Source organism: Engraulis encrasicolus, chromosome 19 (genome assembly GCF_034702125.1).
Source record: "Engraulis encrasicolus isolate BLACKSEA-1 chromosome 19, IST_EnEncr_1.0, whole genome shotgun sequence".
Taxonomy (NCBI): Eukaryota; Metazoa; Chordata; class Actinopteri; order Clupeiformes; family Engraulidae; genus Engraulis; species Engraulis encrasicolus.
Genome location: NC_085875.1, coordinates 47,127,270 through 47,145,825, shown reverse-complemented (window position 1 = coordinate 47,145,825; position 18,556 = coordinate 47,127,270). Strand labels below are relative to the sequence as shown.

Below are 18,556 nucleotides of genomic sequence, written 5' to 3'. Positions count from 1 at the left end.
CTACACATGTTAGTTTCATACCATTTAAAGTGAGAACTTTGCCCTGTTTTTAAGTTATCTATCTGGTTCCCTGCATTCAACAAAGCCCTCTAAGTCAAGCCCAGCAAATTTGTGACAAATCAGTTGGAAACTATGCAGATAGAACCAGTTGGGTTTTTAGTTTCATGATCGGAGATAAACATTGAGTTGTCAATGGTGCATGGAAAATCAAAGTATAGACAGTTTTGATAAGGTTAATAAAAAAATGTAATCTATTACACTTCCAAATTACCATGTTAAAATGTTTAGCATAGCTTTTAAAGTATCCTTCCCAATGCTGCTTTTCTGGATGTGAGCTACATTTCTAACACTCTATTCCAATTGTCAACCTCCATTTCAACTGATCCATGCAGAACCAACAATTTAATTGTTAGCCAAATGGATTGCCAGTGAGTGGTCCCATCTGTATCAAACGTCTTCGAAAAATATTTTTATAGCCTAGTGACTATCTAGATATGAATCTGCATTCGCATGAATTATCTAAACTACCAGCCTATCTGCTGTATTATCTTTGAGGATTTCCTGAATTCGCAAGAATTGAGGTGCTGGTTAGTTACAACATGCTTGGCTATTGTAATTTCACTGTTAAAGGCCTATCATTCTGTAGCCTAAACCAAGCAAATTACTTAAAAGTAGTTCTAAAAGTGAAGAGTCCGAGGTGCTGATGCGTTGATGGGGATATAAGCACCTTAGATACTACACAGAAGGGAACCCTTACTCAGAATAAAACAGAAACAAAAACGATTGTTAGGTTGACCTCGTACTCACCCACTGTGACAGCTCAACTCCATTTGAATAAACACAGTCAGTCAGCAACATTTAGCCTAGGTTTTTACCACATACCTAATATTTAATAGTCATTTTAATATTATTCTGAATCTACGCTTGCAATCTCTTGGAATCACGCCTCAGCCCGATAGATGGCGGTAATAGACAGTTTGTAAGCAGCCACTAAAACCTACAGAGGAAGATCTTGACCCTGCATTGTTGTTCTTACCACCAGCAGTTGAGCATGGCCATAATGTGATGTAGTAATGCTAGTTGCCCTCAGTGGGGCGCCATAGATGTTCTGTCTGTCAGCTACAGTAGTCGGCTTGCTTTGTCACAGACGACTATTCCTTGGCTGACAAGGCCACAAAGCTGCAGTATACTGTGTGTCTTCATTCAGTTGCATCAACATATTTTAATTTGGGATACAAGCTATACTTAAAACAAAGTTTTGGTCTGAAAGCCCACTATTGTTCAACATGATGTTGTGAGGTATCCATGTTGTCCTTTCGTGATCTTTTTGTCCAAGAGCAAAGGCTTCTTAGGTCATGTTTACACAGCAACAAACTTGTGCATCACTGTATCAGCAGATTGAATACAATTCACGTGCAGAGACATCCACAACCTAAGCTGTCCCTGTCAACACAAGGCCGCGAAAATGTCTGAAATGTGAACATGCATTCATCAGTGCTTGTGCAAGCCAGCATAAACAATAACATAACATGGGCTGTATCACACAACTTTATAATGTGATTTGTAAGCAATACAAATACAAACACCATGCTAACAGAGTTGCAGCGTGAACTTAATTATTGTGGCTGGTTGCAGCATAGGCTATTTTTCTCACATCAAGAACAGCTGAGTTGATAACCTCTACTGATAAGTAATGGGCCTTTATCCCCTTTGTGCAGAGCCTGTAATAACCTTATTGCCATCAACATTTTAATGACCAAGTCTAAATCTGTTATGTAGCATCTTACTGCAGATGGGGTTGCCGACTGGCCTATTCACTATTTGCTGTAAAATACTCAACACAACAACATTAATATGACATTACTGAGAGGCTTATTACATATTAAGACATAGCCATTACAATTTTGGTGACAGGAAGGTCATAACATAGGCTCTGCGCTAATCGGTTTAGTGTTATGATGTAGTCTTTTCAGCAATAAGTGAACAGATCCGCCGGCGGGCCCATCCGCACAAAAAGGCTACATCATACAAGTTTATAATTATGTCACAGGCCTTCAATAATGCAAAGAGGCAAACGACACCAGAAATAGTGCCAATTACTTGTACCATTTCCTTCCATTTCAGCTGACCAGCAAGGTAAAAAAAAAAATCTCTCTCCGCTACAAACAAGATGAAAATTTTCTAATAGCGTTTTCACACCTGGTCCCTTTCAGCCACGTAAGCGAACTCAGAGTAGTGACTCAGCATTTTTGCCGCATATATGAACGCTCCAAAGCTTACCCAGACCCCTCGGAAGCGAACCCTACTGAGACCTTGGTTGGCGTGGTCTCAGTTCGGTTTGCGTATGAGTTCTGACAAGTTACACTTGTGACTAGGTGTAATCACTTACCATTACCAAAAAGATCAGACAGTTCTTTTTGTAATACACTCACAATATGAACAAAAACAGAACTGAATCCTTTTGTTGACGGTTTGCTTTTTGGTCCATTGAAAGAGGACTGAGTTTGGTTCACTTAAAGGGGACCAGGTGTGAAAACCCTATAATAGACTTATGATATGAGATGGGCTTAACCAAAATAAATCAACATATTGTGCGCCAGCTAGAATGCGGTTCACAAGTTACAGGCTGTCACAGTGGCAAAATACACCTGTAGTTGATAATTATGCTGTATGTAATGCAAAACGCAGAGACAACAAGTAAACCAGTGCTCTCTCCCTCATCCTCCTCCATGAATGAAGTACCCTGAGCATGGTACCGTACCGCCTCACAGCTCCCTTGGGCCACCATTGTGGGCTGCCCCCTTGCACAGGTGAGGCATAAATGCAATTTTATTGTGATACTTTACAAATTAATACACAGCAATTACAAGATAACCAATATTCCCATTAAATAAGAACTGTACTATAATAATATATTGCACATCTGACTATTACTACTGTTATAATTATTTTATATATCCCAATGGGGCACTGACACACAGACAATCTCTTGGAATCACGCTTCTATGATTGTGAAAGGGGATGCACAGAAAACAAATATACACACAACCCAGAGAGGCCTTGGTTGGATATGGGGGGCCTAGCCATGGTTAAATTTGGGAACCCCTGGCCTAAGGTACAACCTCTTGTCAGGCACTGTTATCTGAATCGTTTGGACAGCCCTACAATGTTGTGAAGATGGCAGAAAGTGCCAAAAGTGGAGAAAAAAAGAAAAAAATCATCCTGCACTCGACGGTCACCTTAAAGGAAATATAATCAATGGTATGACTAGTCTGAAACCATCCGAGATGACTCTTCTCGTGACGAAATTTCCCGCATACAGGGCGCCTCATCTGGAGCTCGCGACTCCCCGACGAGGGGAGGAAAGCTATATATGGTAGTGGAAGTAGGTGTGGCGAGCGCGCTGAACTCGGTCACATGACTAGTGTTGAGAGAGAATTTTGTTGTTCAAGGGATTTGACTGTGTGAGAGTCATAGCGCCACGGCCAGGCAACCACGTTACCGCACATTTTGAGAAGGCACATAACGCAATGGTGTGCAATTCCGAATCTACCCAATTTGCACGAGGATGTTGCTCTTTGCTGGTCAATTGACTGGGGTGTGCTAGAAAGCAGTCATTCTTTAGACGCCTCGTATACAATTTCACTCGAGTAATCTGAGTGTGAGATCAGCGTTGCATGACTCAACACAGGAGTTGCATGCAGTCATCACCTCACTGCTGGATGGCGGGTGCATGAACTGTGGAATTAGGAAGAGAAAGATAAACAACCAACAAGGTAGGTTTTTTTTCAACTATAGCCTACATCTAGCCATACATGGAGTCAATGGCTTGTTTACCAACGCTGTCCCACTGAACTGCATAAACCCCTCAAGTTCAGTGGCGCAACATTGTATCTAATTTGTGAGCAACATGTCTTAAATGTTACACAATAGTTACAAATTAGAAGGGGAAATAATATGGTTCTCCATAAAACGGTGTACTCAAAGGGTTCTATTAAAAACAGCCCGACAATAACCTGGCGGACGCGGATCATGTTAACTATAGGCTACATATGAGCAAGCGCGGAGGCTTCAATGTATTGTCCCCCCCTCCACCACTTTTCATTCTGTCCCCTAACCTTTGGTTGGTCGTTTGGGGTGCATTGTTGCCTCATTTTGTTGCAGTGTACCATGGCATTAGTGACTCGATAATCCTTTTTCTGCAACAAAGGACTTCTCGCAAATAGCGCTGAGCTTGCTGGGGGGTGGTTGGGTCAGCGAGGGCTGGCGTGTAGTACGCAGTGTTTTTTTCTCGATGTATGGAGAGGGGAGGAGGAAGGGAGGGAGGGGATGCCCCAGTATCACAGACACGGGTACAGGGCGCCTCACATCATGTGCAATCGATATGCTAGTTTGTGTTTAAATTGAGAATAGTGCGGGATTATGCCGTTGTGCTTGACGTTGCAAGCCTATTAAACGCGTTTACCTCGTTGGCGGAGCTAAAAGTGGGTCTTGTGTAACTAGGGCATTGTGTGTCTTGCTCCAATAACATGGTTGTCCTGTGGAGACATGAGGCATGCGTATAGTCGTTTCACCGTGTACTGCCTTACTTTTTAATTGAGAACAGATATGTAGAGGAGTGCGTGCAACATCGCACTCTTACGTGGATAGGTGGACGTGTAACTTACCCTGCTCTCAGCTGGTGGACAGCAGCTACAGTCACCTCTGAACACGATCAGGGCAGCTGCTGCTGGGCTATTTTGAGGTGCGCGTGCAGCCTACAAGTTGAACTGGGTGAATGAGAGGCGCGCTGCAACTGTACTTTGGATAACCTGCTCACGGTAGTTTGGCGATGTCGAAGAAGAGGTTGTACGTGACTGTTCTAGAGGGAGGGGTGGCAGGGTCACTAAAATATAAAAAAACGTCTGTCATTATAAACAAATGACACACGTGAGTTAGTTTATTTTGGCGAGGACCAGCTCATGTTGGCTCGGCCGCCACAGCATAAGGTGGCTGCCTTCCGTTTTTGACAGTTCTATTCCTTGCAAAGCTGGCAGTAGCTGTTCAGTGAGAAGTAGGTCTTATGAATGCACAGGTTAGACCTCTTGGCCACGCATTTAAATGGACAACGGAGGAGAATAGATTATGAAAACAGTCTTTTTAAACTGCAGATGCAGATATGGGAAATAGAATATTTGTCTGTCATACTGAAAAAAGTCCATTACGTGTCATTAACCCGTTATAAAACACCTGCACATATGAAATTGTGTTTTCATTTGGATCTCTTGAACCTCCTTCACATGGGTAACACCACATGGTCTAGTAGTACACACGCAGTGGTTATTTTTATATACATTTTACTTTGTGTAGTGATTTATGACAATTTTGAGAATGGTGACAAATCTGTAGACCACAGTTGTGCAGAGGAGTCTGCATACATATCAGGTCTACAGACCGGCTATGCTATGTGGGTGTTTCAATAGTTTCTGGTCTTAAATGCATATTTGAATGAAGGACATGAATATTAAAATAATCACAATAGAAATATATTATAAGAAGTCCCGTGACACTGTAGAGTGAGAGGATTCCTTTTTGTCGTCCAGTCACAAGTCAGCTACACTAAAACACAGCCACATGGTGCACACTGTCTCTTCCCTTCTTGAAGTGCTTAAATTGCTCATAGATGATAGTGATAGTGATTGAGCCACTGTTGTATTACTGTCATGTCATCCACGCCCCAGTTGTGGCATTCCCACCCAGTCCCATGTACATTCACCACGAGGGGTTGGGGCCAACCCCCCCACTGAGCATACACAATAGGCAGCACCCCCGGGGCCATTGCTCTACCTAAATAATGACCTCCTCTGTTTTCTTTTCAGAGCCGGGACCCATGAATGAAGGAGGCCAGTCCCTTTCTAGATGCCCCGAGCCAATAATGTGGTGGAGAGGTAGCCAACGAGGTGGCTATGATGAGAAGAGGTGAACCAACAACTGGAGAGGATTCCACTCCCCGTGATTTTTATTTATTTCAATAATTTAAGACGCTGTTTACATTATACATATTTATTTATAATTTATTTATTACTGGGATTATTATTTTTTTAATTTATTGGATCTTGGTTGATGTGAAGAACTGATTTTGTGTGATTCCTGCACTGAGCACTTGGAATTTGACCTGAAAAGTTTGTGGCACATCGTGGAACATCGTTGAGTTGATCACCCTTCTTGTTCTGGATACCGTGTTGAGCAAACAAGGAATTACATTTTTTTTTCGTGACTCGAGTGCTGCGTGTGGTGAGACCAGAGGGGGGCGCGCGGGGGGTAGTCATGAAACCCCCACATCCCCAAACGTAACCACCACCCCTTCCCCAGACCCGGCCCTTCATGCACGCCATGAGTTTACCCCTACAACAGAAGCCCAGCAATAAGAGAACCGGCAAGCGCATTTCTTTCTTCAAGGACCAGGGAGGAGGAGAAACCATGAAGGAGGCTTCTTCTCACAATGCGTCCGAGGGGCCCTACTACGGCCTGGGAGGTGGCCTAGCCGTGGATCCCCCACCAGGCGCTGGGCACCCGAGCAACCCTCCGGGAGGAGGAGGAGGAGGAGGAGGAGGAGGGGCGGCGAACACGGCCTCGGAGGGCCAGCAGCGTATGTTCCTCAACTCGGTCATCTTTAGCCCGGAGAAGGGCGAGCAGAGCCATGGGCACTACCAGCAGATGGTGCCTATGAAGTGGGCACTGCAGAACCCGCCCCAGCTGCCTCAGCAGAGGAACTCAACCACTGGTGGTGGCGGTGGCGCCGGCGGGGGTGTTGGAGGTTGGTCGCAAGGCGTCACCATGACAACATGGACACAGAACTTTGCCCCGAACTTGGCGTCCCAGAATGCTTTCCCCAAGCAGGTCCCTGCTGAGGACACGCAGACGCAACAGCAACAGCAACAGCAGCAGCAGCAACCGCCAGGCGATAAGCCCCTGCAGCAGCATCACCAACAGCAGCAGCAGCAGCAACAACAGGTGGCCAGCTCCTCTATAGATCCCTATAGGGACTCTGCCAGAGGACATGCCATGGACTGGGAACAGCAGCAGCAGCCACAACAGCAGCCACAGCCGCAGCCTCCCTTTCAGCCGAGCCATAAGCCCGCGGGCCTGAACACTCAACAGCAGCAGGGCCCAGGGTCCAACCCCACCGGTGCGGGCGCTGGTGCTGGTCCTAATGCTGGTCCTGTTGGTGCTGGTGGCACGTCTGTGCTGCAACCCTTCCAGGTGGCCTTCGGCCAGCCCAAACAGCACCTGCCGGCTGGCTACTACCAGGTGTTCCAGCAGCAAGGCGCTGGTGGCAGGACGTTGCCGAATCTGAGCTACAGCATGCAAACAAACTCGCAGCAGCAACAGCAGCAGCTGCAGTCCTCGCAAACGCAGGACCAGCAGCATGCACAGAGACAGCAGCAACAACAGCAGCAGCTGATCTTGCAGCAGCAGCAGCAAATGCAACATCAATACCAACAGCAACAATTAATTAATCAGCAACCTGTGACCCAGCAGACGCACCAGCCCCAGACACAGCAGACACAACACATAGTCCATCAGTCACAACACACAGAGAAGCAGACACAACAACAACAACAACAACACATACAGCACTCAGAGCTAATGCGGGAGCTGCAGCCCCATTTGGAGCACACCTCTCACATACAACAACAACAACAACATCATCAGCCACAACAACAGCAGCAGTCCATGCAGCATATACATTCACATCAAGCACTGCAGTCACAGACATTACAACAGTCATCACAGCAAACACATCAACCCCAGTCCCAACCACAGCCCCAGCAACCTCCTCTTCCCCAACAGAAAAGCAACTCCCAAATTCAGCAGCGCAGTCAACACATCCTGGAGTACCACCTCAGCGGTGGTCAGACCCACAACCTGCTGCCGTCGCACCCAGACCAGCAGCCGACCCAGCTGATGAGCCACTCCCGTTCCCATCTGCTGTCAGACAAGCCCGCCCAGGACATCCAGTATCCCCGCAACCCTCAGCCATCACCCCCCATAAGCGTGACACCTGGTGATGATGAAGACGATGATGATGATGACGAATCTCCGCAGGCTCCCCACAGGTCTCAGCTCCCTGTGCCTAGGGAAGGTGAAGGGGCTCTGGGCAAGGACAACCCATTCCTCATGCCTGTAGTAGTGGAGGCACAGGGGGGACCTCAGGGCGCCCAAGATCTCCAGAAGGGAGCGCCGTCGTCGGAGGGGTCGTTGAGGGGGGTGCTGCTGGTGGGTGAGGGGGTTGGGGAGCTGAAGGCTGCACCGACGGGGGTTATCCAGAGCACGCGGAGGAAGAGGAGAGTCTCCCAGGAGGTGAACCTGGAGACGCTGGCCCAGAAGGCCTCCGAGATGGAGTGCTTGCCGCCTCAGATTGTCAAGGTAAGGGACCCGTTTTTTTTGCTTTGCCTCTGTCTGATAATGCACCACCTGTTAAACTGAGCTTATCGTGGAAAGCTGCATTAGTCACTTAAAAACCTTTACTACCATAGTACCACGGAAAGCGGTTAGGGCGTCAGACTAGTAGCCCAAAGGTTGCCGGTTCGACTCCCGACCCACCAGGTTGGTGGAGGGAATTATCAACCAGCGCTCTCCCCCATCCTCCTCCATGACTGAGGTACCCTGAGCATGGTACCGTCCCGGCCCACTGCTCCCTTGGGGCGCCATTGAGGGCTGCCCCCTTGCACGGGTGAGGCATAAATGCAATTTCGTTGTGTGCAGTGTGCAGTGTTCACTTCTGTGCTGTGGAGTGCTGTGTCACAATGACAATGGGAGTTGGAGTTTCCAGAGGGGCTTTCACTACACCACTGACAGTGCACAGGGCCTTTAGTAATACTTTACGACTTGGTTATTGCCATTCTGATAACAGTTAACTAATAACAGTGGCCATGTTTTATTGGCGTTGCTCCTGGTCTTAGTGGGTTAACTTACAGTGCTCCTTTGGCCGACAGTTCACCCTAAATATCTCATAGATATGACATGACCTTATTTAAACACATGTTATAGGCATAAAAACAAAACCTAAAGCTATAACACACAATGATATACACATTGTGGCATATAATTAACAACATGATAGCAGAGCAAAGGAGTGTAGACAAAGGTGTGGCCCCCCTTCATTTGTCCCATTGCACCAGAAGAACTTCCTTTCTGTATTATCTTCAGTATTTTGTGGTATATTCATAATTTACAGGTTTCCCGTCTTTATTTACTTGCTAACTGCAACAATGGCTTAGTGTCAACAAAGGCCCAGACGTTGTGTCTGTCCTCTCTCTCAGTGCATCTCGCTGAGTCAGCATTGCTTATGTAAACATTCAACATGTATAGGCTAGTCATGCTTATCACACTGGCTAACACTGAAGAAGACCATTAGCATTATGAAGCCTATGTGACCATTATGCTCTGCATTCCTGTGTAGTGATATCGACATTTGTGAGAGGTAAACAAAATGTTCATTATTATTCTTGAGAGGGAGAAGAGACGACACGGTCCAGATTTTGTTTTGTTGCTGGTGTGTTCTGCCTATAGTAGTTCATGTATGGTTGGCTGACCTAGCAGAGAGAGTGAGCGAGGGGGTGCCGTGAGGGGGCTTTTCAAGGTGTCACTTCTGCACTGGTTGGTCAAGTTTCAGGCATGCAGGAGGACCGAGGCAGGGGGGGGGGTTGGCGTGGAGTGACGTTGCACAACAGACCCAAGGCTGTTGGCTGCAGCGGCTGCGGCTGGATGGCTGTAGTCATATGAGCTGTGGTAAACAAAGGCATTCGCCTGACCCGCATGTTCCCCCAGCCAGCACAATGTAGAGAAGAGGGAGAGAGAGCAGGGAGAGCCCTGGTGAAACTGGTTTATTGTGTTGCCCCACTGACTCTCTCTCTCTTTCTTTCTCTCTCTCTTTCTTTCTCTCTCTCTCTCTCTCTCTCTCTCTCTCTCTCTCTCTCTCTCTCTCTCTCTCTCTCTCTGCTGTTCTGCCTGTCTCTCTCTCTCTCTCTCTCTCTCTCTCTCTCTCTCTCTCTCTCTCTCTCTCTCTCTCTCTCTCTCTCTCTCTCTCTCTCCTCCTGCAATGGGAGCTCCTCTAATAACTGGGCTGCCTGTCATTGCTCTCTGTCTGCAACAACAACAGCTAACTGTCACCTCGCCACAGTTGGTGGTGACAAGAGACAGCTGACTGGGTGTCGTGTAATTAGGGCGTAGTAGACAGTGGCAGCTAACCTGGGACACAGCCGTGCAGCCTTAAGCGGCAAAAAACAGTGCAAGGTGCTCATTGAGTTGCTGCTGCTGCTGGTTAATGAAGGGCTTTGTTTTGCCAGTGTTTCAAAATGGCCTCTTCTTCTGATGTAATAATGCATTATTTTTATGAAGTGGTTTTGAGCATAAAATGGATATTGCGGTAAGACCCACTGTTAAAAGTCTGTTGTTACCAGAACGGTAATGACCAAGTCGTAATGTATTGTTGAAGACTGTGTGTTTAATGTTGTAGTAGTAGTAACATTTTCCCCAGTGAATAATAAACTGTTCCACTAGCAGAACAGGGCACATTATGAGTCTATTTGATTATTAATTATACCATTCTGCCATTATTATTATTATTACCAGGAAGTCTGCTTGTGTGTGGCAGGGGTCGTGACCTGGTCGATTGACTCGACTGCATAATAAAACACGTCAGCCTTTCATCTGTCTCGCCACTTGCACTGGTGTCAAAACAATGAGGGAGGCGTAAAAATCACTAATTAAAATTCAGTCAACCGTTTCAGCTTTAAGCTCTGGTGTCACCCTGAGGCATTTACCAGGCAGTATATATATCATAGCCTATACTTTGTATGCCACGGCTTCATTGCAGTCGAACAGTGGGGTTCTGTGTAATAAGTTTATTGGACCTTTGGTGCTATAACGTCATGAATTAACAACCCAATCAGCTGTTTCAGCTTTTACACTCAGACTGCATCAACCATATACTTTTTATATTGTGAGTTCTGTGCTGTTGAAGACTGTGTGAAGCATGTGTGCAGTTCTGATTAATATTACACATTTGATACACACATCTCTGAAATAACCCAGCCAACTGTCTCAGCTTTAAGCTGTGGGTGTGTTTTAAAAGCATTGACCAGCAACCATATAAATCATCTCCTTTCATCCGGTGCGTCCTGGGCTATTGAAGACATCTTTGTATATCTGCAGTTCTGTTAAACATTGCATCTTTGTTTTGTTTGATCCTTCTTGTGATTGCTTCTTGTCAGAAAATTCCCCTTGAGCAAATCCGTGCAATCATGGGTATGAGAAGGGTAATGCTTTCATTTGATCTTCGCAATTGTGTGTGCGTGTGCGTGTGTGTGCGTGCGTGCGTGCGTGCGTGCGTGTGTGTGTGTGTGTGTGTGTGTGTGTGTGTGTGTGTGTGTGTGTGTGTGTGTGTGTGTGTGTGTGTGTGTGTGTGTGTGTGTGTGTGCGTGTGTGTGTGTGTGTGTGTGTGTGTGTGTGTGTGTGTGTTTGACAGGTCTGTTGCTGTGTTGCCTCAGCAGCCCTCTTCCTTTGTGGTTGATCACATGGCCTGTTTTGGTGTTTATTTATTATGTGTTGCAGTAAGAGAGCACACACACACACACACACACACACACACACACACACACACACACACACACTCACTCACTCTCTTTGTCTTTCTCTCACTCACACTCTCTTTGTCTTTCTCTCACTCACACTCTCTTTCTCTCTCTCAGTCACCCACACTCTCTCTCTCTCTCTCTCTCTCTCTCTCTCTCTCTCTCTCTCTCTCTCTCTCTCTCTCTCTCTCTCTCTCACTCGCGCGCGCACACACACGCACACACACATACACACACACATACACACACACACACACACGCACACGCACACATACGCACAGTCGCACAATTGGCCTGAGGAGAAGGCTAGTTTCTAAAATGTGATTTTCAGCTCATTATGCATTTGGTCTACTCTGGATGTGGTGCTTCTTATCAGGAGCTCTTCATCATGTTATCTGGGGCATGAGGATGAGGATGGTGTCTGGCCGTGTTGTAATGGTTAGGGAGTTGGACTGAAGATCACAGAGTTGCAGGTTCGAATCCCACCCTTACCTCTCCCTACACTTCCATCCATGGCTGAAGTGCCCTTGTGATGCAAACATTCAATTTGGCACAAATGTTCTATAGAATACACCCTTTTAAAAAGTGTGATGGCCACCAAAAGAATCCTAAGTGGCCACCATTTTTCAAGATGGCCACCCGCCTCAGAAGACCAAGAACTGTTCACATAATGAAATTTTGGCATGCAATTTCGCACCCTTGTTCATTAGAATATACTCTTTGAAACAACAACATTGTTCACACGTTTCGAGATGCTATCCCCTCCACCAACAATTACTAATGCTAACTAACATATATGCAATTACTTCAATGAAATCAACAAATTACAGAAGAACAATACTGTATACATGATACAGTCTGAAAAGGATATGTAATTTCTTATTCAAAAACATCAGTCACAAATACTAAAACTGCACAATATAATGTCAAAATCTTGACAGGACTGAAGTAAAAGGATTAAGCAGAACTGTACTTCACATGTGCAACTTCACTAGACAATGCATATAAGACCAAGCCTGAGGCATGTGCACCTGCCGCACTTAACAAACTTTTACTACTCTTTGCAATGGCTGCCCTGTTCATTCTTTGCCAATCTTCTCCCGTCAGTTGGATTTAATTTCTTTGAGTTCTGGTTGGCATATGCGTCAAAACCCACAGGCACTCTGCTTGATTTGTTGCATATTATGTAGTGTGTTGTATCAGTGCTGCTGCTGTTGGAGGGATGTCTTCACATGGCCTTTCTGCAAAATAGTTAATGGCTCGCATCACTCATACAATCTGCAGTGCTGGATCTCTCATTCCACTACTTTCTTTTATCATTGGTTTTGAAGGCTGTGACCATGTCACATCATGTAAAAGCATGGCAGAACAGCATGTATTAGGCCTTCTCTTGTGCAATTGTGTTGTAAAGTTTGTGGATGACAATGAATTGAAGGCTCTGGGTTTGGCCACACATCAGCCTTAAATGTTGCACATCTAGACTTGAGTGGAGAAAATTGCCATTGGTATAATTTGGCAGGGAAAAGTAAGAAAAGGTCACTCCATGCATTAACTTTCTTTTATTATTACACAGACGTGGTTCGGCGATCTGCCTTACCATAATTTAGCATGGGAAAAGATGTGGCTATTGGCTTCCTCCTAGGACCATGTAGTCCTATCTCATTCAGAGAGAGTTTTGGTTGTACCAAGTCTGATGCAGATGGCAAAAGATATACAGCTCCCAACTTACTCAGGAAAATCCCAACATCATCAAAGTTGACTTGGTCAAAGATATCAAACACAATCAGTTCTATCTGAGATGTAGGGTCTCATGTTTCCAGCACAGCATCATGCCAAACATTCCAATGTCCTTACCTACTGTACAAGTTGTCCCAAATGGAAGGACTGTAAATGCTGTGTAGTTAACAAGAAAATAGCTGTGGGTTCCCCCAACTTGTCAATTTGGATAACAACACCTTTGCCAATTTCCTCAGTGGAATTTAAAAGCCACCAATGCATCAAAGCACCAATGAGTAGTCAGTACACTCCACTTGACTTGTCGGAGGATGGGAAATGAGGCTGTTCAAAGTTTTTTGGAATATATCTGCTGATAAGGCCAAGACTAGTTAGAAAATCCAGCTAACTGGTGATAGGAAACTAATTGAAAGTGTTCTGGGTAAGTGGGTCTCCCATTACAGAGAGTAGAGAATGGCTCAGACGGTTGCAAAATTGCTACATGTCTTATTTGTCCACTGTCCAGCCTTACACAGTTCTTTTTAAGATTTTGTTATAGGACTACACTTCTAATATTTATGTCGTTTTGCTTTAAAAATGCCATCGTGCAAAAATAGCAGATCTTTTTGGTCAGACTGTATGATAGGATAGTGATCAGATTTTTTGTCTTAAAATAATTGTGCTGCAAATCAGTTAATATAGGCTAAGGAGTCATTGGTGGAAGGTTGCCATCTTGGAATTCCCTGAGGCCAGCACCCTTTTTTCAAAGAGTGGATTCTGATTAACATTTTGTGCCAAATTGCATGCTTGCATCATTAAGTGAACTATTCCAGGCCTTTTTTACAAGTGGAGAGGGTGGCCATGTTGAAAAATTGTGACCACCTTGGATTTATATTTTTATATAATTATAAATCATAATAATACTATACAACTAATAATAGAGTCTTACTTAAAATATTGAGAATTTTGTCTTTTTCAATTTTGTGAAAACCTTTGGCCCATAATTGGCAATTAGGCCTACTGTATTATACCTTGTGTCTATCAGTCTTGAGTGAAAGAGTCATGCAAAGGCAAAAGACAGTAACTAAGTTGTGATTATGTGTTTTGTGTTCATAATTACAATCAGCCATGATCTGCTAATTATCATTCATGTCGGGCAATGAATGTTGAATTAACAATTAACGGTTTACCTGTGGTACGTTTGTCACCACACAATTTCCTTATTTTACAAGACATCAACAAACCATTCGCAAAGTAGGCCATGTGTAATAGAATCTACACATCAACTTCACCACTTTTTCCTATATGGAATTAACAGGAGCTGCAGTGCATTTCAAGCAGTTCAATCGCCTACCAAATGGTGGCGCTATGCTTGACTGCCATTTCACTCATAGGCCATGTTTAATAGAATCTACACATCAACTTCACCACATTTTCCTATGTGGAATAAACAGTAGCTGCAGTGCATTTCAAGCAGTTCAATTACCTACCACATGGTGGCGCTATGCCTGACTGCCATTACACCCATAAAGAAATATTGATAGGCATAATACACACTTATATGTGAAGTTTTGCTCTTGTTGATCACTTCAAATTTATTTGGTGACACTTTTCTTGTTGAAGAGGTACATTTTAATTACATTCCTACATTACCAAAAATCGCTATTTCAACCTTTGTTTTTTATATGAATGTGCAACTTTTGACGATGGCAACACTTAGAATATTGATTTATGCACTCTGATGGATATATATGAGCAAAAACCAAGTTGCCACCTGATCACTCCGACGAACTTGCAAGATAGGATTTCTGGCCCGCCGCCTATTGAGCGAGGCACCTAACCCCAGATTGCTCCAAGGACTGTCACCAATATGTGTGTTGGATAAAAAAAGCGTCAGCTAAGTGAAATTTAATGAATAATTATAAATCAGTAGTTTTCAGAGTAAAGCCATAGCTATACCACGATTGAACCATTGTAGAAAACTAACAGTGCCGAAACATGCTAAAAAAAAGCCCATGAAAACCATGGTTGCGATTTTCGTAGGGGTGCACTGTGTGTGTTGATACACAGAAAACCTGGATGAATGGAGGAAGCAAGGGACACTCTTCAGATTTTCTCTACATTCGTAGGCGAATAAACAGAGAAGCATCTGTCCTTCGCTTCCTTCATTCATCTATGTTTTATGTGGGATTCAGCAACCAGTTAAAATCTGTACTAATCAGTAGGCGATAGTGTTTACACAGAAAACCTGGCCTTGGCATGGCCTCGTGCCAAAACATAGCACTGTAATAAGGACTTAACATAGAGGCATACAGTGTCTAGTTGGAATAAAATAGTATAGCATTTAACATTTTCCAAAAATGATTCACGTTATTATAATGTAGTCCTTTAATGCACACCGTTCCACCAGTGGAACTTTATAGTAGCCATTGAAAAGTTAACTACCATAGAACTACACTACACTGGGCCTTTAGTAATGCACTACAACTTGGTTGTTGCCATTGTGGTAACAGCAAGATTATAACACAGTGTCTTAACAGGTTAACATTGTTGTTCATCCAGCCATCTAGATTCCCCTCACTTTTAATTTTTGGTCACAACACTACACAAGCCTACACACAGACAGACAACCCACTTGGTATACATGGGTTCGCAGTGCTTGTAAACACAACGTTATGAGGAGGGGCAAGACACTGGCAGCCAACCACGTGAGCTAATTTTTTGACAGACAGCTGTTTCCAACAATCAGAGGTTCAATTGTGCGCCGCTAATTTCGCGCAGCCAGGGGAAAGCAAAAATTTAGAACCCATGTATATAACTACAAAAGAAAAAGAGGGTTATAGGCTAGAAAGCAGAGGTATACATAGGCACATCTAAGATCTGTGTCTATAGCATATGTGCAGCACTAACAACACCTGCTGTGCTGATCTCATGGCCCTGGGTAGCACCTTATCTAGTGGGCTGCATATCACACCTTCAGCCATATGAAAGCGCTCTGTGATATGTGATACAGCGCGCATGGTGAAACACTTGGTAAGCATTGTAGGAATAGCACAGCTCACCAACAGCTCTCACACTGTGAAAAACAAACGGTTGTTTTATTTTTGTTCAGTGGGTTTGGGCTTGTATGGTTCTGTTGATTGCACAAGTCGACGTGAAAGCAGGAAATGTGCACTTGAGCAACTTGGATTTCCTCCAAGATGGTTCCTCTGTGTGTAACAGGGCATAGCGTTTAATCCTGTGTTTTGCTCTCTCCTTCCCTTCCCCCTTTGTGTGTTGTGTGTTTGTGTGTGTGTGTGTGTGTGTGTGTGTGTGTGTGTGTGTGTGTGTGTGTGTGTGTGTGTGTGTGTGTGTGTGTGTGTGTGTGTGTGTGTGTGTGTGTGTGTGTGTGTGTGAGAGAGAGACAGAGAGAGAGAGAGAGAGAGAGAGTTTATACTCTGACAGGTTGAGTCTAGTATTTTGATTGCTTGAATGTATGCTTTTTAGGTTTCATCATGTATTGTGCAATTCTGTTATTGTCCTGATCTGTGCAACGTATGGACCCTGGACGCGGAACAAATTCTGCATCCAGACAATAAAGGCTTCATTCGTTTATTCATTCATCCATCCATTCGTTCCTTCATTCATTCATTCTTTCTTTCGTCTGTGTGTTTGTCCGTTGTGCTCTACAGGAGCCCCACAGGCCATGGAGTCCAGTGTCAGGTCACTGTCCGATGAGAGAGCGGGAGTTGGAGGGCGTGGGCGTGGCGGCCAAGCGTCCCCGCGACGAATCCCTGATGCCCCTCGTCATCCCCGTGTCGGTGCCCGTGCGGCCCCTGGATCCTGGCTCCTCCCCCGAGCAGGACCCGGACGCCGCCATTGGCCACAGCTGGATAGGCCACACTCCCCACTCGCACATGGAACACAAGCCGTCGGTGATCGTGACGCGGCGGCGGTCGCTGCGCAGCTCCCTGACTGACAACTCTGGCCAGGTGGGACTGGAAATACAGTATAGCTGAGTACAGTACAGTATAGTACAGTACAGTATAGTACAGTACCGTTCAGTACAGTCACTGCGCAGCTCCCTGTCCGACAACTCTGGCTAGTTGGATTTGGAAATATGTTAGCGGTTTTGTCACTTTTAATATGCTCAATAAGGGATATGCATGCATCCACCCATCCACCTACAAACTGTATTTACATTTCTCAGCCAAACTAGTCATATCTTGAAATTTGCAGTTTTTTTACCTTCAGTGCATTTGGATGGGTCACTGATTTTGTTACTTTTACTTGTACTGATCATCAATTCATTTATAGTGCCTTTCTTAGACAAACTAGTGGTAACTTGAAATGTACCTTTTTATGACATGGGCTTTTTATGCCATAGTGAGCCCTTTTACGTATGAACGATGCATTAGCTAATTGCAACACGGCACCCCCACTGTTCATTTTTGAGATCTAAAATATACTTTTGTTCTCTCTCTCTCTCGCTCTCGCTCCATGTCCTCATCCAGAATGGCGGCGGTGCGGAGGACGGAGACAAGGATGGGGATGGCAAGGCGTGTCCCAAGTCCAAGCGGCGTCCGCGTCCCGAGCCGCTCTTCATCCCGCCGCCCAAGCTCCCGGGCTCCTTCATTGTGCCGGCCGTCTACTCCAGCATCACCCCGTACCACAGCCACCTGCGCTCGCCCGTCAGGCTGCCCTCGGACAGCGCCCAGGCCATGCCCCCCTACACCCCGCCGCCCATCCTCAGCCCTGTGCGAGAGGGCTCCGGACTCTACTTCTCCACCTTCCTCTCCAGTGGTGGTGGTGCGGGCGGTGTGGCGGTGGCCGGTGCTGGTGGTGGTAGTGGTGGTGGTGGTGGTGGTGGTGGGGGTAGTGGGACTACAGGGAGCCACATACTGCCCCCGGTGGTCACGCCCAAGTCTGCCACCCGCAGCCTGCTGCGATCCAGTAAGCATTGGTCTTCTTATTACCTCTCTATGAACGTGTGTTTTTGGCTTGAACATGTTTTTTTGCTCTGTCCTTGAGTTACACAGGTGTAATGGGGACTTTGGCTCGATTTTTTCCAAATTCGTGTAGCTGTTGCCGCTGTTTACGATGTGTGTGTCGTTTCACTTTGATTTTGAAATTACACAATGATTGAATTATATCCATAAAGAGAGCAATAAGCTGCAAACTGCAATAAGCCTATGAATGCATTTGCCCTCTCTCTTTGTCACTGTGCACGAAGGCACATCAATTTT

The 18,556-nt window shown here is 45.3% G+C and overlaps 1 protein-coding gene across 1 annotated transcript in view; it reads left to right on the top strand.

The window, feature by feature from the left end:
• Positions 1 to 3,460: 3,460 nt before the first annotated feature.
• Positions 3,461 to 18,556, top strand: part of mideasb (mitotic deacetylase associated SANT domain protein b) — a 31,871-nt gene continuing 16,775 nt past the window's right edge. The window contains exons 1-4 of the mRNA XM_063184602.1: positions 3,461 to 3,776; positions 5,859 to 8,409; positions 17,003 to 17,302; positions 17,825 to 18,263. Of these exons, the coding sequence (XP_063040672.1) occupies positions 6,364 to 8,409; positions 17,003 to 17,302; positions 17,825 to 18,263 (2,785 nt within the window). The 5' untranslated portion in view covers positions 3,461 to 3,776; positions 5,859 to 6,363. The remainder of the gene's footprint in view (positions 3,777 to 5,858; positions 8,410 to 17,002; positions 17,303 to 17,824; positions 18,264 to 18,556) is intronic.